The sequence below is a fragment of the Manacus vitellinus genome, unplaced genomic scaffold (genome assembly GCF_001715985.3).
Source record: "Manacus vitellinus isolate BGI_N305 unplaced genomic scaffold, ASM171598v3 scaffold_0_pilon, whole genome shotgun sequence".
Taxonomy (NCBI): domain Eukaryota; kingdom Metazoa; phylum Chordata; class Aves; order Passeriformes; family Pipridae; genus Manacus; species Manacus vitellinus.
This window is the reverse complement of record NW_021938789.1, coordinates 36,433,346-36,456,195: the sequence shown is the minus strand read 5'-3', so window position 1 is coordinate 36,456,195 and position 22,850 is coordinate 36,433,346. Positions and strand designations below refer to the sequence as shown.

General features: G+C 37.5%; 1 protein-coding gene across 2 annotated transcripts; it reads right to left on the bottom strand.

Moving 5' to 3' along the window:
- Window positions 1-3,314: 3,314 nt before the first annotated feature.
- GASK1B (golgi associated kinase 1B) lies at window positions 3,315-21,858 on the bottom strand. 2 transcript variants are annotated; one of them, XM_018071298.1, is made up of 5 exons: window positions 20,319-21,858; window positions 18,443-19,723; window positions 11,233-11,447; window positions 7,544-7,770; window positions 3,315-7,252 (listed from the first exon to the last, which is right to left on the bottom strand). In XM_018071298.1, exons 2-5 carry the CDS (start codon window positions 19,437-19,439, stop codon window positions 7,045-7,047), a joined length of 1,647 nt encoding a protein of 548 aa, XP_017926787.1. In that variant the 5' UTR covers window positions 19,440-19,723; window positions 20,319-21,858; the 3' UTR covers window positions 3,315-7,044. The 2 variants fall into 2 exon arrangements, with proteins under 2 accessions (XP_017926787.1, XP_008931386.1); XM_008933138.2 differs by lacking the exon at window positions 20,319-21,858 and having other exon boundaries at window positions 18,443-20,019.
- Between the last annotated feature and the right edge of the window lie 992 nt (window positions 21,859-22,850).

Below are 22,850 nucleotides of genomic sequence, written 5' to 3'. Positions count from 1 at the left end.
CATACTGAATTTTTAGTGTATGTAATAGGGTTTTTTATTTCCCCTTCCCTTTTGAGCTACAAAGCCTTCTTAACCAGCAACCCTGTAGTAGAAGTCTCCTAGTTAAAAGTGCAGCAGGACCTGAATACCTACAAAAGGAATCCACATGAGAAAAGGAACCCACAGCAGGAGGAATGAGGACCACAGGAGTGATCAGTCAAGATGGAGCCAGTAGTAATTTGTGGATTACCTACGATAACAGATCTCATATTCTTTCACATCAAACTCTTAAAAAAATAAATTAAAAAGAGCCAACAACTAGGCTTATGAGATTTCTCATAACAGTCTATGTCTCACCTGTGCCCCCTTTTCAAAAATTCAGCTGGATATGCTCTAATAATGATACACGTGAAATAAACTGGGAGATGCTTTCCAAGCATTTATCTATCCGAGTTGCAACTGCAATCCTGAACAGTAGCAGTGATATCTGCTATAACAGGAATATTATATGGAAGAAAAATATCTGGTAAGAAAAAAAAGATGTTACTTTTTTATTTGAAATCTGAGAAATTATTGGTATTGATGCTTCACATTGTAGGAGATCACTAAGAGAAAAACACACGGGTATTGATCAGCTGCATAAAAGACTTGAATCCTGTAGGGATCAGGCGCAAAATAAAAACTGCAGGGGTAGGGTTCAGAGTTTTTCATTTAAGTGGTTCAGCCCCAGAGGGAGAAAAAACTAAACCTATTACATTGAAAGAATCAGCAAGATTTAGGAGTATACTGGGTATTGAAACTTACAGAACAGTCAAAAACCTTCATGGTATAGGCCATGATGCTGACCCATATGAGCTGTGATGGAAGAATTGTCCGTGTGGTCATGAAAAGAAGTAGTAGAATGAGTGAATGGGAGTTTGGGGAAAGATCTGCTACAACCATGTGGTCCTGAGCATAAGTCAGACAAAGAGCCTCAGATAGTTTCCTCACATAATGAGGTTTTTTTCAAGTTAGGTCTTGTCATATTTAACAGAATGATTCCTTTCATCTTCCTTCAGGATGATATTTTTATTAGGCAGGTCTAGTTTTTGTTTGGGTATCACCAGTTTACTGCAACTATGCCCCAGCTGTATTTAGAGTATGCTTCAGTCACTTTTCACTTTTACTTTTTGATTGCATATTTCTATTTCAGGAGACCTGAGGTAGGAAAAAACTCCAGGTGACCATAAAAGACCCTGTCTTAGGTATGTGATACATCCACATATATCTGAAAATTAAGATGTTTGACCTGCAGTTGTTTCAGAATTCCCAGAGCATAGCAGCACACTGGACTACCAGCTTTTACCATCTGTCAGACATAATTCTCACACTTCATAAGGCTGGCTTTTACACAGTTAATAAATTCCATCCAAATCTCAAAGTGTTTCACATAGCCAGCTGAAGAATACCTCTGATAAGGCGTGCTTGTACAGCTTAGCAGACCTCTGTGGAATGCCATGCCAGTTTTTCCATTGAAGGAAATAGAGATAATGTTCTTGAACAGTGAATGCTGAAACCAAATGATTAAATAAGAAGTAAATGTACTGCAAAAGACTAAAAAGGAAATAACTACTGAAACTGAATTAATTTTTAGAGAAAGCTACTTATTTCAGTCAAATAAGTAACAGCATTGGTATACCCAGATAAAACAATGCATCACAGTGGGAAAAAAAGGTTTCTGCATTTTTTTGTGCATTTCATCTTTTCCAAAAGAACAAAATCCATGGAACTGCTTTTGGAAAACCACCAGTGGGGCCACCCAAATAGTACTCTTGGACTGTGGCACCGTGAGGTGAGCACGTGAGCTTGGGGCATTATCTGTGGCCCCTTTCCCCTATATTCCCCAGTATCCAGAATTGTTCTATTAGGAACGTTAGAGGATAAAAGCTTGCCTAATTTTTACAAAGTCCATATATATAAATATGCTGTCCTTGAACTTGTCCCCTTTGAATGTCCTGACACACAGAAATACAGATGGAACAAGTTGATAGTCTTCAAAGAACACTTGTAGATCCTGCTTGGAGCCCACAGATACTGTTTAGAGTACTTACATTCCAGGTTCTATATCCATGCTATATTTCAGGCAACTCTCCTTATTTGTCTGGTAGTCTCCTAAGGTCTCCTTTTGACCTTAGGGTTCAGTTCTCCAATCTCTGAGAACATGGATTAACCTAACTGACATAAATTGTTTTATCTGGAAATGGGATAATTCAGTGAAATTGAAATTAATTCACACAAATGTATCTGATAGAACTTAGCCTGAAGCACACAATAATGTGCAAAAATAAGTAATATTTTTAATAAAACAAAGCAAATTACTTTGTGTGGGAAAGAGAATGTTTGAAAATGTTTCAGCATCTTTGTGTTTCCCATTAGCCTCTCTTGGATCATGGCAAATAATGTAAACTTGAGAGGCCAAAAGTTCTTAGGGTACTTTAACTCTGTGTGAGTCTCTATTCCACATGCAGTTCAGTATCTCTCCTCTATTCCTGTGTTTGCTCATGGTGTGTTAGAAAGTTTACAAGTCACCAACCAATACTTCTGTTCTGGCATCATAAATGGCCATGGCCTTTTCTGCTCAATGTTTATGTAAGTAGGTACTGTCAGAATGGCTAAAGAAGGTAGTAAATACCAGTGCTTCAGTAACCAGAAGGTTCACAGATACACTGCATCAGCTTAGTAAGAAAGAGTTGCAAGTCTCATGAGTAAACAGCTAGAAAATATTTCGACAGAAAGAGCCCTATAATCTGTTTTGGATTGTTTCTGTGAAGAAGCAGCTTCAAGGCCATAATTCTTTCTGAACAGTAACTAATGATCCATATATTAAGATAATTATTGTGTTATGGTTTTGTTGTTGCAACTTAGAGAGCTGAACTGAAAATCTGACAGTTATTCTTTTATTTTGTATATTCCTAGACACTATATGAAAATAGCAGTAGAGATTCAAATGATTCATTTCTTGTGAACACACTTTTACTGGTATTAATTAAAGTATAAACAAATTGACTTTTAAAATTCACAAATTCCAAAATAAAGTGGAAATTCAATATCTAGTACAAAACTTTAAAAAACCTCTGAGTTGATATCACTGGCAGTTTAGCTCAGACACAAACATATTGCTGTTTTTCCCTACAAATGAAAAACTTATAAGATTATACAAATGTGTTGGCAAGGGAAGAGTTAATCCTTTGAGAACAAAAGTTTCATCTATAATAATGTTTTGTTTAAACTTCAACTTGTGTATACCCAAAATTTGACTTACAATCACAAATACAATTCTACATGTAAACAGTAAATTACATAAACAGCTCACTCTTTATTAGCCAAACTGACCATTTCATAGGAACAAGCCTAAGTATATAAATATATACATGTATGTTTGTGTTTGCATACACAGGCATCCACATGAAAGTGTTCCCAGAATTGCTAGAGGAACCTTGTCCCTTAATGTATCCTTAATCTGTATTTGCTCATTTGAAACCATGGAATTTATCTTTTTTATTATTATTATTTTAATATAGCATGTTATGGAGTACACACACAAAAAACAAGAAGGAAACTGCTCTCACAGTGCTCCACAGAAGTTTTCATGTCCTCAGCTTCTGAAACATTTAAGAGTATTAACTTGCTGGCAGGCTCCCGAGGAATTTTAAGGCATCTGTGCCTGTGCTACTTATTTTAAGCTCTGACTCCCAATGTTATGAAATCAGCAGACTCTTTTGACTTTCTTAGTAATTCCATTTCATGTGGTTCTGGCTTTCAAGCAGATTCAAGAATGACATAATCGCCTTTTCCTACCCACAGGTTTTGCACTGTTGCTGTTGGTTACACCCTTCCAAGTAATATGCAACACCAACATTTGTGTGATCCCATATGCCCAGAAATGGAAGACAGCCCAGCAAAGATGACTAAAGCACAGACTCTTGGTTTTCTATTGATCACCACAGGCTGAGTAAGACTTCTTCGGGATTTGCCCTGTCAGTTAATATTATTTAGGCCACAGTGCGCTTCCTGTCAGTCCAATGTCACGCTGCTTTCAAAGGAAGTGAACCGATTTCCCAATAAACTTTACCCCTGTTACTGAAGGGACAGCAGGTATCTTGAATGCAGTAGCAGAGAATGAACAAACTCAATAAAGTGCTTTTTTTGTATTTTTTACTGTAGCTTTTATGCAAATGCACTCAAAAAATACAGAATTCTTCATTATCATAAAACAACCCCCTAGACCTTGGCTTGTATGTACTCACAAGCGCTATTGCAATCATACTTTGCATTATTAACAATACTGGATTCAAATACCAAGCTCCGCAGCAACAGGGTAAACATTATGGAGAAAAAGCACTTTCTGGAGTTTGTTATGAACTTTAAAGAATTAGAAGAAATTTACAGTCCAATCCCACCGTCCAATTTCACAAAGCCTCTCCTGACTTACCTGAAGACTTATGAGAGTGTTTGCACACATAAGAAATATGGCATGTTAACCTCCAGCTATGCATAGTGCCATAATAATGCACCATTGTAAGATGAGAGCAGCATGCAGAATGCCTTGTCCTAGACACAAATTCAGACTTTCAGAGAAAGAAGTATTTCTTTGCCCTTGGAAAGTCTCCAGAAGTTCTGCTTTTTACAGTTATGCTTTTCATGCTTGGTCAAATTTTCAAGTACTGCACAGCATCATGGCTGCTCAGACCTCTTAAACTCATGACAACTGAGAGGCAGTGGTCCAGATCAGCCTCAGGGCAATTTCTTACTAGTAGGCAATTACATTGCTGCTTTAAGAGCTGGCACTGAACTGCCAGGCAAATAAAAGAGCATGTGTCATGCTCAGGGAAACACTAGTCCATATCCAGAAGAAACGGAGAAGAATGCATCGAGTTACGACCATATAAATAAATGACCCAACCTGAAAAAGGTAAAAAAATCCTTACTTTCAATTTCCTTCTTTTCTTGGAAAATGACCCAATTCTGGAAAAAAAAAAACAACTTGGCAAAGTGAGGAAGTGACTTGGCATCAGGATGTGCAGTCTAAAAGATAGAAGACAGAGTTCCCATAGGACTTTTTTCATAATCAGGTACATGCATATCTCCACTTGGCCCTCTACTGTTTAGTGCAGCTGGGATTCACGCCTTTCTCCCACTCCCAGCAGTGTCTGATAATCCATTTGAACAGATATCTAGCAGGAAGAAAACTGTGAGAAACGCTAGAAAATGAGACAAATTGATCATGATGGTCATCAAAGAGTGAAATTCACTGCAACAGGAATTCCATGTGAAATGGATCCTTAGGATTACTTCTTTCTCTAGACTCTGTTCACAGTGTAAGACAAATTAACATTTTTGTTTCTGTGAAAAAAATTATCTGGCTGATAAGTTACAACATTTTTAAGAAAGGGGTAAGATGAAAATCCTATAAAATTCTACTTTGGTGCTATTAAAAAGTCCAAGGCACTCTAAAACATGTGCTTTCAAGGCAATAGTTAAGTTCTAGTAAGTTTTAACAGATTTATCTGTTCTTTGCCTACAAAATAAAATATTATTAGCTGGCTAAGCCCTTAAAATTTTACTAAGTATTTTTAAGTCTGTCTATAATGAGATCTATTTCTCCTAGTAATGCAATTATTGTTAATAGGTTTTCTGATACTAAGAAAGAAATCTGGTTTTAGCTGGTTTTAGTGGAATTGTAGTTATTTAAAACATTAAATTCATCCACACTAACAGTGATGAGACATTTTAGTTTCTCATTAATGACATTAAACAAGCACTTTCAACAATATTTTAAAATCTTATACACCATATATTTTTTTACTATACATAAAGACAAGAGTAGCTACAAAAGTATCCAACTTCTACCATTATCTCAGGGCAAGTAGATGATAGATATTTCTCTAGAAAGATGATAAAAGTCTTTCTAAACAAACAGGTAGAATCAGTTGATATTTTATTTCTGCAGGATAGAAATCCTCTGACTTTCTCTAACAGCCTTACCTTTGGGAACACTTAGGGCAAGTCATTCCATAGTGGTCAATCTTAATGGAAAACCAGAGCCTGAACTGCTGGCCAGAGCTGAGCACACAGAATAAACATTTCCTGGGTGCTGGGTTTATCAACACTCATGTTGTTAGTAGGTCTGCTTTTTAATAATTCTCAAAAAATATTGTCAAGAATTTTGCAAAAACAAAACATGTAGCAGCAGCATATTCACAAAAAGCTAAAGCCACTTTTAAAAATAGTGGTAGCAAAGGACAATTCTGTGAGAAATACCCAGTTAATCAATAGACAGAAAATATCAGATTATCCACCTACACATCAGAACAACTTGAACTGAAAATAGTACATTGTAATGAGTGACTCATGATGAATTGTACTCCATACTGGACAGGTATTTGTCAAAATAATTATTATTGTTAAAGTCATGTTCTCTTTTCCCTGTTTTTAAAATTCTTTCATGTCCAGTGCAAGCACTCCTGTCTTTAAAAGAGCTGAATTTAGTTCTCAGATTTCAAAAGATCAAAATAAAATAAAACAAGCCTTGGAAATGTTGGGATTTTAGTATTCCTAATAAAAAGACAAATTCCTGTATATATGTTTCAGGAAGTAGACGTGATGACGGTTGTCATCAAGCTTATATATCTCTGGTCCTATTTAATCTTGTGAGAAAAACTTATATTGACTTGAATGGGGGAAGTAAGAGTAATCCAGACTAATGTACTGAAAATCCTGTTACTAATTTTCAAACAGTTTAACAGAAGGAGTGTTCATGATACCTATATATTACTGCATATTATTTATTGCACCATTTGGTTATTTTTCATGCCACTGGTGACATAGAAGAGACTTCACTGTGTTGAGCTGAAGCTGACATTTAAGTATTGCTTTTAAACTATGTAAGATTTCTTATTTAAAAATAACCTTGAAAGTTTGGGGGAAAAAATTAAATAATTCTATGAATTAAATCAATTTTACTGTCAATTTTTGTCCCATACAAAATTTTTTAAAGACTGTCTCTCAGATGGAAACAAGACTGTTTCATTCATTCATGGGCAATACTTTGGCTCCATGTGCATTTATATAAGTAAGAAGAATTTTGGACCTCCTTTCTATTACATCAATAAGCTTTTCAATTCCTTTTCTGCCTCCTTGGCTCTCCCAGTATATTTTGTCAAGGAACAAAGACTGGAGCAACTTCTCACGTAAACGCTGGCTCCTCAGCACTGAAACTGCAGATTCAGGGAATCTGGAAAAGAACAAAGAAATTCATCAGCTTTGCCATTACTCTGAATTGCAATATTTATGTTGTGCTTTAGCAATCAATTCTATGACTGTACCCTGCAACTCGGCAAATGTTCCATGCTTGCTTAACCATATGCATGTTAACTGTATCTTTTACAGCAGTGGGATTACTCATTTTAGGCACATCCTATCAATGTCTTGACCAATGATATCTATTCCAGTAACTTAAGAGTCTCATACTAAAACTGGGAAGAAATTATCAATCTTTTTACAAAATTATTAACTTAAAACTTACTCATTGATTCCTTGTAGTATTTTGAAGTCAAGATTGTCCTCATTTCTGTCAAAGAAACCCTTATTGTCTACAAAGGCCAAGTGCCTTTGGTCATGCCTTCTCTGAACTATGTGTGTCAGGTCAACAGCATCCTGATCATTACATTTCAGCTTCAGTCCTTGCTGCATGCAGGAATCCTCCTTGAGAGGTTTGAATCCACAGCAGTTTCTGTCTAGTCGATTATAGATCTAAAACAAAGTACAGCAGAGTGCCAAGTGAAAACAATACCAAAGTACTTGGGGCAAAGTGCCACTGTAAGGCATCACTCACTAACAGAGTTGACAGGAAAGCAAGCCCAGGACAAGTATAATTAAAGTCAGCAGTGAAATGGCATTGAAGACCTGGTCCCCATACTTCATGTACTGCTAGAAGCAATGTCTCAGACTGTGTATTTTATCCATTTTATAGCCATGATTTGTTATGTCAGTAGAAATTCTTTGAAAATAACGGAACAATACCACTGTGTAACTGAAATAACAGGATGGTGAATACAATTCTTTTTTTTTTTCAGAAGGCTGTAGGGTTTTTTTACATTTTCTCTGTTGGAGAACAATAGAAATAGCACAGTCTGACACACACAGAGGATCTTCATTTTGTGGAATCTCTTAGACTAACAGTACACAAAATAACTGAAAAGACTAGTAAGGGGCACAGCAAACCACCTAAAGCTATAAAATGCAAGAATAGTGAACTTATAATCATAGAGCAGCCTCCCTGAGTTGCACTGTAGAATAAACTTTAATGACATGATGGTCTAGGTTATTTTTTCCCATGCAAACCCTCGATTATTCATCACACAGCTCTTAGCTGGAAGGAATACACACATCTGGTCTAACTTTAGTGGTGTAAATGTTAAGCATCTCTTTTGACTTAGTCATTTCTTTTCCCTTTCATAAACAATGAAGGGAATGAGGCACATCCAGAGCAATGGATGCCATTTTTGGATAATCATCTAATACAGGAAGGATAAATCACTCCTTGAAAGTGCTTCTACCCCTGTTGACTAGATGAGAATAAATACTCCACATTGCCAGGGCCCTGAGTGCACAAATCAACCTGAATTGCCCTGAGAAGTCTCATCTGGGACTTCCACATACCTCACCTCTGTCTCTGGGCACAGGAACCCCCTTTAAACTCAGGCCTGGCACCTCAGCCCTCTTCTGAGCCCTTTGAAGGGAGGGGTGGTTATCTGCTGCTTGTCCTGCTACCTGATGCTTCTGGGTTGCTGCTTGGGGTTCATGTTTGTTGGTCTTCGAATTACCTTGCAGCCTTGTCTGTGCCTGATGCTCGCTGGACTATAAATCAGACGCAGGGCTTTCACTATCCATCCTGCTGGGCTGCCTCTCCAGCCGCTGGTCCTGCCTGTCCTACCTGCCCTAGAGCTGCCCTTGGCTCCAGCTCATCTTCCCAGAGAGCAGAGTTGTCCCTGCTAACAGGTAATTAGAGAGTAGAAGTCTGGTCTGGAGCATCTAAGGCTGAATGAGTAGATTATCAAAGATAAAGCAATTTTCTGTCCTTCCTTCTTGTTTACTGCTAAGTCTTTACACTGCTCTAAGCACAAAAGCATTAATGTTCACATAAGCCTTCCAAAATTACAACTTTATTTTTGTGACATCCCAGTGAAATGGATTGTTAGGACTTTTCACCTGATGTAGAACTAGGTTGCATGTTGAAATGAAAAGGCCTCCTATTTCATCAAATGAAAGTCTGAGAATTTGTTAGGGTTTAATTTTGGTTGGTTGGTTTTTTTATATGTAGTTCTATTGCTAGCAGTATTGCTGAAGGTGTTCGTTTTCAAATGTGAAAATCCTGAGGAAGAGATTTCTCTGCCTCTTTCTCCTTTCATGAGCAGCATTCAGCATCTGCAGGTGGTAGAGTCTCTCTGGCTTCCACTGTTTAGGTCATGGGATCTCTTATTCAACTCATCCAAAGGTAAAAAAGTAAAGCAGAGTTGTTCTAGACAGACTCTTTTGATGTATAGACCTAATTCATCTGCACCACACTTCACTATGTGCATTAAATAGACAAAGAGACCACGTTTTACAGACAGCCTTTTCATAATATCTTCCCTCATTTCAGTGCCATAATGATGGGACACTCTGGAATTGAGGCTGCAACCTTAATAGTTTAGCATGTTTTTCGTTATACATTTATGTACATAAGAGGTCCAAACCCCCAAAATTAAAGAAGCAACTTTATGTTTATGTCCTTATTTTGCTTGAGTTCTTGCAGAAGGCAAATAAAGGTCAACTATAAGCATTTTTCACCCTGCTCCTATGTTTTATAGCATTTGAAACCAGAGATTAGGAACACCTATTACAGGAACCAAACCCATTCTTCTGAGGGAAGTATGTTTAACAGAAAATACTTTTCACCATTATTCTCTATTTCTGAATGACTCATGTAGCACAGATTTATTTTTTTTTTAATGCAGAATCCCTCCTTAGCTTTTTTTTTTTTTAGAGTCTTCTCCTACTGATGAAAAATTTTAAAGTATGAGAGCACCTAGATAAAATTTTGTTTTTAATAACCATAAGGCTCACTTTCACTCACTATCTGGCATGCGTGTTCTTGTCTGGTAGGGAACCAGAGGCATAAATCACTCTGATACCAGCTACTAGTACAACAGTAATTTGTTTCTTGTCATGTAAAGTTCAATCCTGTTGTATCTTATTTTAAGATCCAGCTCCTTCTGGATAATAGGAGCTCTACTATGAATATCACAAACTTTTCTTAGAAGACCCTAAAATTAGAAATCAACACAGAACTCATAAGAATTTTTAAACTGTTAAATGAGAATATAATGGCATGAAAACATTAACTCTGACACAATCTGTACTATTCCTATAGGACCCTTACTGTTTAGCAACAGACTAATCCACATATGACTTTATACCCATTTCTAAGCATTACTTGCTCATAATGGGACTAAAGATGGAGTTATTAGACAAGTGGCAATCTATTTTTGGAGAATAATTGAATGCTCTGTTTAATGTAGCAAATATGCAAAAATATAACTAAAAAAATTGGAGACATGAGTTCATTCTCTAACAGGACTAAGAAGAACAGGGATAGGCTATGCATAAGCCAAGTCATGATTTTTAAATTTCAAGAAATTTCACCCTCTTAAAAACTAAATTATGTGAAAAACCAAACACTCCTTCCTGGCTAAGGAACTGGCTACACTTTTTTAAAAAAGGAAAACTAGCAACTACAGCTATCTTGATCCAGATTGCAGCTCACCAAAACCACTTCAGTTACCTCTGGGGGCTGGGGAGGTACAAGAAGGACCACACAGTAAACAGAGATTTACAGTTGTGAACATAGTCAAGATCTTTTTCTTTTGGAGAAAAAAGGAGTGAAGGAGAAACAGTATGCCTGTCTCAAGGTGAAATAAAACAAGTCAAAAGCCTTTGCTTCCTCTTTAAAAGGAAATTAGTCAGTTATGTTCCTGATCTCTTTCCCTGATTATAAACTGCATTTTGGATATTTTAATCATAAGAAAAAAAAACAGAAATAAATTCAAACTATGCAGATACGTCTCTTTCCCATTAAAAAAAATGAAATAGACTAAAATTACGTTTCCTAAGAGTCCTGTGTTTGCTCACATGATTTTTGAAGCAGATAGTTGTGCTCAGTAAGCGATTTACCTGCAGAAGAAAATCAAAAAGTGCCATCTTGGACCACTCATGATGGTGGATTTCAGTACAGCCCCACTCAGCTTTGGGAACTTTACCATTCTGCCAGCATTTCTGCTTCAACAGCTGCTGATATTGTCCCCATGTTAACCTCACTGAAGAATGGGTACTATTATCTGTTGGACTCAGTGAGGAATCCCAGAGAATAACAGGACAGGCTTGACCACCTGAAAAAAGAAAAAAAACCATCATTAGTATAGTGCAATACTGTCAGTCTTATTTGACTTTTCTTTAGACATTTTACAGATCTGGCAGGAAAAACAGCCAGGGACTAATAACTTGACATCCTTTGGTCAACGTGGTCTTATTCTACATCCAACACCAGCCACCATAGGAACAAAAGCATAGGCATAAATGCCTTCAGTGGACAGAAGGCTTTTCCTGTTTGAAGCAAGAGATTAATGTACAAAATCGTATACTAAACTAAACTATTACGAAGTTTCTAGGTAAATTAAGAGCCTACACTCTGAATCAACAATGTAATTTCCCTCTGATTCCAGTGAACTGATTTTCAAGAGTTGAACACATGTCAAAGGGGTTTCTTTCTGCATAATGGATATAGAAACACTGCAAATTCTATACTCAGAGTGGGTTTATTTTATTATCTTTAGTACTTTAGACCTTAAGTATTTATGCCTTCAGAGCTCTGAAAAGATATATGAGAATACTAGAATGTGTGAGTTTAGCAAGAATAAACACCTTGACAAGTTTGGGGTTTTTACCTAGAGATGAGAACTGTTCTGTATAGCAGATATTTTGGCCAAATTCTTTAGTTCCTCTGTGTAAAGAATATTCTGCTCTTCCCTGAAACAGAGAAAAGGGACTTCTCTTTGGTGAACTCAGGTGTTCAGAATTCTCAGTGAGAAGAAATCTCATGAAAGAATTTAAAATGAGCTTTCTCAGTATAAGAACTGGCAAATATATTTCATGAAATGTCAAGTAACAAATGTATCTATCTTCTTGGGAAAGTGGAACTCTCCTTTTATGGTTGATGCAATGCTACTGCTGCCTTAAACTGTCAAGGACCCATGACTGACTGTGGCTTGTACACACATTAAAACAAAGAAATTCTTTACATTTTTGGGTGCGTAGACAAAAGACCAAAATATGTCTTGGTACAGAGAGGAAGAACCATTTATCTGCAAAGCTGCTCTTTACTAAATAACAAGTGTTCAAACACATATAAAGCTTTAAAAATTATTCATATTCATCTTGAAGGTCAACTAACTTAAAGTCTACACTATTGCACAATTTACTGCATAGTTAAAGGCAGCCTAAACTGTCTCTTTGTCTTCCACATGCCCATGGAGACAGACAGATTTGAAAAAAAGCTTTCAGAAACTCACATGGAGGTAAAAGGTCCAAGGCACCTTCTCTAGAAGCAAACCAGACAGAGAATAGCACAGGGAAAGCAGGTATCAATGCCAACAGCAAGGTAAAAGCTGCTGATGTGAATGTTACACTTGTAAGCAGCCAGGACTGTGAAAAACTATCTCCATACAGCTGAATCAAAAAGCAACTTGTTCAAAGGATGCTGACTGGTCTAAAACAACAAGTGAGAAACTATCTTTGCCCATACCTAGCACTGAAACATATGTCAAGTTCCATCTTGTGTTCACCAAAAAAGCAAGAGAGGTCCTGCATGCAATCAAGCCCGAGAGAAAAACTAATTCCTTTCCAAAACCAAAACGTACTTGATCTTCTCTCTGCCGTGGCTTGCACATACAAGGTAGTCCTTCCCAAGCCAAGACAAGCCAACCTAAACCAACATGCAGCTTCATCACCTCTTTAACTTCCTTCCCAGTTGTCCAATGCTTTCTTAGAACACAGAGCGTGTTCTTCTATTAGGAACATCAATCTCTCTTTCATTATCAGTATTACCTTTATCAGCAGCATGCTCCATACTCTTTCCTCCATTGAAAAAAAGTGCTGAGCACTACTGAAAATCAGGCTTCTCCTCTACTGAGGTTCCTGAATAAGTATTTAGGTAACTAATTTGGGAAATCTTACCCATTTCTCCATCTCTCTTGCTTTGGCTCCATTGCCTACATTGAAGATGACTTTAGCCAAGTTAGGTCAACTATCGTCTAGGCTTCTTTTCCCAGAGAGTTGGAGAAAGTCTATATAAGCATTGGAAATTGTCACAAAAAAAGGATTGCTTTCTTCAGGACCAAGCTTGATCTATTATTTTTATATCTCCAGTAACAGCTTATGTAACTATTCATGAATTTTCCCACAAACCAAATACATAAACAGTCTTCTAACAAAACAAACATCTCCTGTCTACCCAAAAAGGACATGATAAACAATAGTAATATAAATACTTGAAAAATATTAATAATATCTTGCCGGTTTCCACTAAGATACAAAAACATTTTTAAAAGAGTAAGGTTAAATGCAGGAAATGTTTGCATTTCAGAGGAAATGGGGGCAGAAAAGATGAGCCAAAATAAAATCCTTCAACTCTGTAATATAAATTGAATTACAGGAATATGAAACAGCAGCTTCAATAAAGAGCTGTGATTCAGATTTTTGACACTTGCGGGAAAAACATGAAGATTCCGAATTAAATCAGATAAGGGGTCTGATTCACAGCTGGATGAACTGGCATGACCATAATGAAATAAGTGGAGCTCTTCTGATTCAAACCTTGTGAGGATGGGGCTAAAGTCACCTGAATAGTGAAGAGACCTACAGCCAAAACTGAGAAGGTTGAGTACACTTCAGAATAAGTCCAGTGTATTCTGTATGTCCTTCTCTCCTATTCAGCTTTATACATTAACACCAAGGGCTGCTGCTTTTCTTTTGCTGCAGCTGCATTGCACTGAATCTCCCCCAAAGCTCAATGGCTTCATTTAACTTTCATCTGCCACTTTAGATCTGTATATCTACCTAACCATCCAAAGGCAATTTGCAAAATTCTATAGGAAAGATTTTTCAGAACTCATGTTGAAACCAGCTTCCTAGTAAATCATACACATCTTTGAATATCAAAATATTTCTAAAATGTCTTTGCTAAGTTGAATAAACTAACACAGATGAAACCTCAGGCTGCTGAGACTAGACTACCTCAAGGTACTCAAACTGCATCACGTGCAGCTAAGTAATGTATCACTGCATGCCTTCTTCAACACAGGCATCATCTTAGATATCCACACTCCATGTCACTTCAAAAATAGTCTGCATTCTTCTTCATCACATTTTGCTCTTGCAAATATCACTCTCATCTTGTGCTCTAACTTGCAGCTACAGCATTTTTTCTAACTTTCTTAAAAGAAAATAATTTCAAACATGCCCCATAACAGCAACACTAAAACCAGAAAACCATTCATGAGGTAGCTAAAGCCCTTTCTCAAACTCATCATTGTTTGGCAGTACAGCTTACCACTGCCACATTTGCAAGGAGCAGTTTAGCTGCTCACATATTTGAAGGAGAGGGCAATTTAGTGTAGAAAATGAGAGGGACTGACATACAGATCATTACTTGATTTTGAGAGTTTAAATTCTGAGGGAAAATATAAGGGACAGAAGCAGAAAGCAGAGAGAATTTAGGCCATTTATTTTTCTTTCTTCCCTGTGCAACTCATTGCAATGTTTTTGTCCTGTGCTCATATAGATGTCAGTATTAAGGAATGCATGAAATGTGCATTAGTTGCTCTCTAGACTATGGACTGCATTGTTGCTTATTCACAAACTTCTCTACCCAACAGAATATTAGAAATATTCTCTTACCCCTCTGAGAGGTACAGCACTATAGGGAAGTATTTTAGAGTACCCTGCATGCATAAAGCAGTCTTGGGTTGGGGTTTTATTCTTTGCCCTGACATAAGTGATTCATAATATGTTATGCTTTTGCATAACTTTTGATGAGATGGCAAGGACAGTCTGATAACACAGGGTACAACAAGGAAAAGCTTATGGCTCCATTTATCATCATGTAGAGGCCAGTAAAGCAAAATGACAAGTGCAACCAGTGGAGCTATCTATCACATCATTCAGCTATTTGTACTAAATCATGCAAACATGAAAGGTGTTATTCAAAGGAAGAGTTTCTTGCATGTTTGGGGGTGACAAAAAGAAAGAGGTTCTGGACAAATAGTGGATTAGATCTTTAGCTAAAAAAAAAATTAAGCTGAATTGAGTACACCCGTTTCTGTTCTTTTCAGCACAGTATAAAACATATTTAACCAATTTTAGGTTATCAGAAAGTCAGAGAAGAATAGAGGTAGTCGACAGCATGCAGTAGTTCAGTCCCTCAGCAAGTGGTGCAACAAAATTGCATAGCAATAATTATATATAGTACCAAAAGCTGAATAAAGACTCAGCCTTGTTGCTATGATCCAAGGAACCAGAGTGCTATCCTTACAGCTGTCAGCTGCAACAGAGAAGCAACCCTTCTCCAGCTCATGTTAGTCCTGTTGTAGCTGAAGCCCTAACAAGCATTGCCATCGTCCTACCCTGAAAATTCGATTGCTGAGATAGAGGCAACACGTGCAGTCATTTTACTTAGCTTCTGTGCAAAGGTAATTAACACAGAGCTGCAACACCAAGCAAGGTCCCTTATGTCTCCTCTGTTCCTCAGGTTAGGGTTATGAAATAATGAGGATTTTCATTACTGTGGTATTAATGTGACCATCTCAAAACTCAGACACATAAGATTCAGCCTCCATCGTCTCCAATAGACACAATTTTATGATTATTTCTTGATGTTTTACAGGCTTGTCCTTCTCTGTTTATAGATGTTTTGGAGCTCTCAACATTTTTCACAACTTGTAGGTAGCAATGGGAGGAAAGCATGACTGCTTGCGTATGCCCAAAATCATGCTCTTTTAGTCTGTTACGCTAAACTCAAAGGGGCTTTTCCTACCTGTACTTCCCAGGTATTTATGTTCAGAAAATGCATCGCAAAAATATGAGACAGTTATCATACCTGATTTTTCCATCCATGATAGAAAAATTAGACAAACGATAAAAACATTCAGTTAACACTTAAAAGCTCTGACAATTAAGTAAGGTAGGTGAGCGTAGCAGACAGGGGACTTGAGTACAGTGTATTGATAGACTTTAGACAAAAAATCAGAGGCAGATTTATGAGAATAAGGGAGACAGGACCTATAGAGGGATTCACTAAGCAGTTCTTTGAAACTGCTTTTGACAAAATGAATGACAGTTTTGAAAAGCCCATTTTTTAAGATTTTAATGCTACATCAAACATGTCTTGTTAGATCACATCACAACTGGGGCAAGCAAAAGGGATGTGTCAGGGAGAGAGATGTGTCAGCCCAGAAATAGTGTACATTCATACACACATGCACAGTCTTTAATCCTGCATTGCTTGCTTTCCCATGTGAATAACTATTTTACAAAAGCCACCCTGTAAAAAACTTTACAATGCCCACCTAATCTTAACTGAAATGCATATGGGTCATAGAAATGAGCTAATTGTTCATATTATTTTTAAGGATATATTTTTGCTCATTTGCTCAACACAGATGTTCTCAGATTACGCCCAACACAAGCACATCAACAGTAAAGAGCTCAAGTAGTTATTAGGTATCTGAGCTCCAGCATATTTCCAGGCTAAAGAAATGGTGAGAGACAAGGTACAATCACTGTTCCAAATGCTCTGTTCAGCTTTTAGCTGGAAAAAATGAAGTGAGACCAAAATAATGTTATTTCTCTTCTCATCACCTAGCAACCCTCCTCTTGCAATAGGAACATAGTCAGTTATGAGGAAGAGAAAATTAAAGAGGGCAGAACAACACACTCTGTCACAGACAGTCTAAAACATACTGTAAGGCGACAGACAATGAGCAACACAATGCACAATTAGCCTAACAGCAGTTTTCCAAGCTTTGCAGTCTGTCATCTCCACAGCCACACTATGCAGAGTTCCTCCAACCGAGCTACCTTAATGCCTTAGGACAGCTCTATAGCAATAGATGTTGTTCCTAAAAATAAAATAGGCATAATGTATCTTCCATGCTCTGCAACTACGAATAATATTCAGAAGCCTCTAAACTGTTGTTCCTAGAGATTCATTCACATTGTTGTACAGGTTTTACAGGGAAGGTTTACAAAGGAGGAAGAAACTGGACATCACTGGATTGTCTTCCTGCTGACAGACTTTACAAAGTCATTCTTGCATTACTTTTCTTTTTAAGAAATGTAGACTGATATAAAAGTATTTATTATAAGCTAATTTCAGCAGCAAGAAATGAACAGCAAAAACATAGCTAGCTACTTTTGCAGTGATTCATTAAAATGCAACATAGTCCTTCTGGATTGTGATTGGTGACTGTACAAAAATAGCAGTTATGCTGAAGACATATTTAAGAAGGTAGCAATGTTAAAACTCACATTACATGTCTGAAACTTACCTTTAATTTCACTAAAGGTTAGAAATCAAATTTTTAATTGAAAACTCTATGCCTATCATGTAACAGCCATATTGAGATATTTACTGTGTACGTTTCTTTGGATAATATATAGACATGTGTAGTTAACCTCAAAATGTACAGCGAGATCCACTGACATGTAGTTTATTTGGTTTTTAAGTACCAGAGGAGAGGGAAGCACTTTTAAAAAAATTTTCAGTTCCCAAGGGGATTAGTACCATAGAAGTAGATTCAAGCTTCTGCAGGAAAGTTCCCTACCTCTCTGAGTAGATTATCTGCCTAAATACAACCCCCCTTTCCTAGCACCTAAGAGATGAATTTTTGTGCCCAGTTTCAACAGTATTTGATTGAAATCAATTCTAAAAGATGAGAAAACTTTTTTTAAAAAACATCAGAAATACCCATTGAATCATGGAGTATTCCAGAACCTCTTTCACCAGTTTCATTTCAGGCAGTTTCTATAATTTCATGCAACCTACGGATTACACTCTCTCTTTTTTCTCATTCCAGATTCTCATGTAAGAGAAACTGTTACTGCCCTCAACAACTCAACGGTATTTGACCTAAACTTTGGGGTACTGCATCCTTTGGACAGGATAACTGCACTGCAGAAGTTATACCAGCTTTATTTCCCTCTACCAACAGGGTTAGCTCTTGGGGTCTCAGGAGTTAAAGGTGGTGGCTGCTGCCCCATGGCTAACATGGGAGGGGAGAAGAAACATCTGTACCTCACCTGCAAGCTGAAAACCATAGGAATGTGTTACCTTGGAAGAACTCTGATCTCCTGCTTACAGAAGGTAAGCTCCTGTTTAGCCCCAAGATCCTATCCAAATGAAAGGCAAACACTTCGCTCATGTCGAGGGGTCTTTTGACGATCCCACAGTGTCCTTGATCACAAGCAGTTCCTGCGGTGCTGGGACCTCCTGCAAACACGACCAGGACTGCTTTGTGTGAAGGTACTTCTTGGATGCTCTCTATCGGAGAATCTGCCAGCATTCGCATGTTTAGGATGTCATTTTTGCTCATCCACGAGGGAGAGCTCTCACTGTAAATCCTGATATTGCTTTCCTCAGGCTGGGGCTGTGCCTTCACAGCTCCAGAAATCATCCCAGGTCTCCGATGACCCCTCTCCCCAATCACCATTCCTTTATTTCTATGTTCATCCAGCTGGTACTTTCTTGCCTCCAGAGCTACTGCTGCTCCCATTGTGCCCGTGGCATGCATGGCCCTCCCTGGCTGTTGGGCAAAGGCCTTTTCCAGGCCCATAAAAGTGGCTTTTGGAAAATGTTGCCCGTAGGACAAAGGCGTTGCATTTTTCTTCCTGCGCTTTGGCTTCACTGTGCCTCTGATATTGGCAGGCTTGCTGCGCTTGGACCGCAGGGTGATATAAACTACATTGGGTGGCAGCAAGGTCCCATTGCTACCCAGCTGGGGTTCCTGGAAATTGGGTGGTGACAGGGTGCCATCCAGTGGGATGCCCAGAAAAGGAGTTTGGGCTGCATCTTGGAGACTTCTGGAACTGATCTTTTGATGTCCTCCTTTGTGCTGGGGTAAAACATGACCAACCTGACTGACAAGGAATCCCAGGTAGATCACACAGGCGGTGCCCACAAGCAGATTCCTCCTTGTCCTTGGGCGCCTGCAAGTCCAGAGCCTCAACACCCGCGAGGGGCACAGGCAGCAAATAAACAAGTTTTTGATTTTACTTTGCTGATCAAAGGTGGTCATTTCTCTGGTGAATCCACATGATGAAAACAGCATAAAGTCTTCGGTGCATTACAGCCAGGATGATGATGCATGATTTTCCTTCCCCAATTTCTATTTCTTGTTTTCCAACTAGCTTCCAGCATGGGTGATGGACAGAGGCTACTGATATGCCTGGGAAAGTGGTTAGCACTAAGGATGCACTCCACCTTCTCAAGCTGTTAAATTCTTATCAGCCACCACAGGGAAAGTGATTGGTTTCAGAGAATGAATGGAGCCAGCTGCGTAAGCAAAGTTTACTGACTTGTAGTCTAAAAGATCTGATGTATCTCCTTTACAAACTGCAAAAAGAAAACAGTAACATTTCATTTCATTACTCACATGTGGCATCTGTAGTTCTATATTTTCCAGGGAAAAAAGTTCCAGATGAGACAGTATGTACGTAGAAATTTGTCAAGATACATCTTTCACTTTCTCATTACAGTATAAATTAAACACAAAAATCATTAAATATAGGCTCAATTTGTAATCTCAGCTGGCTGTATTACAGCATTAGAAGAAAAGCTTGTCAAACTCAGATCATTATCTTTTTCTTATGAGATAAAGTTTTCACTAAACCTTAGGTTATGGAAATGCTGTAAATTATCCAAATATTAACACCAGTAACTGTAGTAGTTAAATATGCACATATTCATTAATATAAAAATATATTAGCATTGCCAAATTTCCCTAGTTGACATGAATATAATTCACATAATTCATAAACACACATTAAAAATGAAAGATGGTTAATTCTCTTCACACTTCTGAAGCTATAAAAAGTATCTAGCTATAGTTTTAAAATGAAATGACAGTGGCTGATACCTCTTTCCAAAGAAACAAAGATAGAATAAGTGCACATTGTATGTATATTGCTATAAAAATAAAATTTCTTACCTATTCAGCTTGACACATCCTTTGTTCTGGTAAACTCCTTAGGTCAATAAAAGTAACTGAGCTGGCGTCTAGCACATATTTCAGTTTTAAGTATGGTTCACATTTAGGTATTTCATTGCAAGCTAAGTACAATTTGGAAGCTAACTTTACTGAGAGGTGGTTTGCATATGAACTGCTATAAACTTACATGAACCTCACATTATTAAAAAAAAAAAAAACAACCCACACACACAAAACCACAGCAACTTCTATTTTAAATTCTGTAATGAAAAGTTCTGTGAAGTATATGCCTTCCAAAAGTGCATTCCATCCATTTCTAACTCCTGAGGGCCCTCTAGTGCACTGCATGCAAATGTACTGAAAAAATTCTCTCTTCCACGTTTAGGTTTGTTTACTGAACTTTTTAATTTAAAATATCCCCTGCCCCCTGGATTTTAGAACTTTTGGGAAGCATATATTCTTGTGATGAGAAATTAAAAACAGATAGGGAATTTTTAAATTCTATTTATATGCTACTAAACAGCTCAGCAGTTTCCTATTTGTGCTTTCCAAAGTGTGGCATAGCCTAATCACTACACAGCTGGGAAAGTTGAGGCAGGCAGAAGTTAAAAGCCTGAGCACCCTTAAGCAGCGAGACACTGGCAAAGCTCTGACTTCTGTCTCCTTGCCTAGTCAAAATACAAAATAATAAAATTTATATGTTCACTGTAATTCAAGCTAATGGAGATATTCTCTTCTCCACAGTTAATAGGAAAGGGGAATAGACAATTAAGGAATTAGTTTATGGTTCCTATTGGTCCAATCTGAATTTATAAAACTTTGTGAGTGGATTTTTTCATAAGCCATAACTTTACGTTTTTGTCTAAATATGTACTGTCAAGTTAAAATTTCATTATCTATGCCCATTACCAGTGAAAGAGCCTTCATATCATCTCCTTTATCCAAATCTGACTTTTTGGAGGAATTAGGGTTGTAAGAAATCTCTCCATCCACTTCAGTTTTTCTCCCTTTTTTTATTTTTTAGTTCAAATGTGACTGATGAGACATATCCCAAGCAAAGAAAATCAATTCAAAAAGCTCCAGACAAGTTGCTTGAGTCAGAAATGCATCACACTGCAACAATTGTTTCCAAATGCCTTGTTCTTGCATGTACTCAGCACTGTGGCCTGTCCATTACAACCAAGCAGCGCCAAAACATGGTACATTCTCAGTTACTAACAGCTTTCCTATACTATAACATTTCTCTGAAATTGAAATTTTGGAATCTGTAAAATCTTCCTACTGCAATTCTTTAAAGATTATCTGGAAGAAATTATAAATGAATATGGAAAATTGTTCTTCCTTCCTCGTTTCATTTGCAACCTTGAAATCATAACGTGCTGTCACCACTGATGTACAGTATTGACTGCTGAGGGGTTTTTTGAGGCTTTCTCATGCACCAGCACATTCTTTGGAATAGATGATGGTAGAAATTCAACAAAATGGAATACAGTATCTTGTTAATTTAGCAGATATTTGCTCTAATTTTGGACATTTAAAAGCTAAAATACCAAATTACATTTTTTTGGTTTTTTTCAGGTCTTGTGGTGTACAGCTCCAGTACACTACTAGATACCATGAAATAATTAAGGCTAGAATGACTATGGAGTTGTTTGGAAAACAAACATTTCTTCATGTTTCAGGAAAAACAAAAAAAATAATGTTCATTATTCAGGTGGGTCATGTTCTTCTTTCTGGAATTATTCTAGACCAAAGCTGGAACAAGTCACTAAATGGCACTACTGAGCTAAAACGGTACTTCCTCTGTGGTCATAAAATATGCAAGACAAATTTTTAGAAAGAATAGACTGAACATGGTTATTGTCTGACCAAATTCCAGCCTATGTTATTTCACTTTGCCTACCTATGTTTAGCCTGTAATGTCCATTAGAGTCTATATTTGTTCTTTGCTCTAAACTGTATCTGAGATACTGTCATTTGCATCCATTAAACTCAGCTTTTTATGTAATTTTTTCATATACCCATATTTCATGGTCAGTGTTATCCCTTCCTAAGGTTAGGAACACAGGAATATAGGAACTAATATAGGAAAATAGCAATAGATGGAAGAGGGGAATTTAAGAAGTATTTTCTAGTCCTTCACAGTCCTAGATATAGTTTGCAAATGTAAATGAATAAAAGAACTGAATATTTGCAATTATTTTCTCCCCCTCCCCCTTTTTTTTGTTTTGTTTTTTCGATTTGGTTTTGGTTTAACCTCAGAAATGCATCCCCATCTATAAATGCATTTGTAGAGGAAACCAGATCAACCTGTATTGATGGGAAGAACTGTGACCCAGGGTGCTGCTGATCATGCTGGACAAGCTACAGACTCTGAAACAGCTGGTGGCCTGCACTGCTGCCAGTCTTCCTAGCCAACAGCCTATGGCCAATCTGCAGGAGATAGGTGGACTGTATCAATGACCAGCAGGCACAAGCTCCTGCATCTTGACTTGTCTTTATCCCTGGATACCTGAAATGATGCAGTCACAG

Coding starts and splice junctions, on each gene's coding strand:
- GASK1B (XM_018071298.1), bottom strand. CDS start 19,439: ATGCTGTTTTCATCATGTGGATTCACCAGAGAAATGACCACCTTTGAT. Junction 11,448..18,442: donor GAGATCAGAGTTCTTCCAAG/GTAACACATTCC, acceptor TTCTTTTTTCAG/GTGGTCAAGCCTGTCCTGTT. Junction 7,771..11,232: donor TTTTTGATTTTCTTCTGCAG/GTAAATCGCTTA, acceptor ACTTTGTTTTAG/ATCTATAATCGACTAGACAG.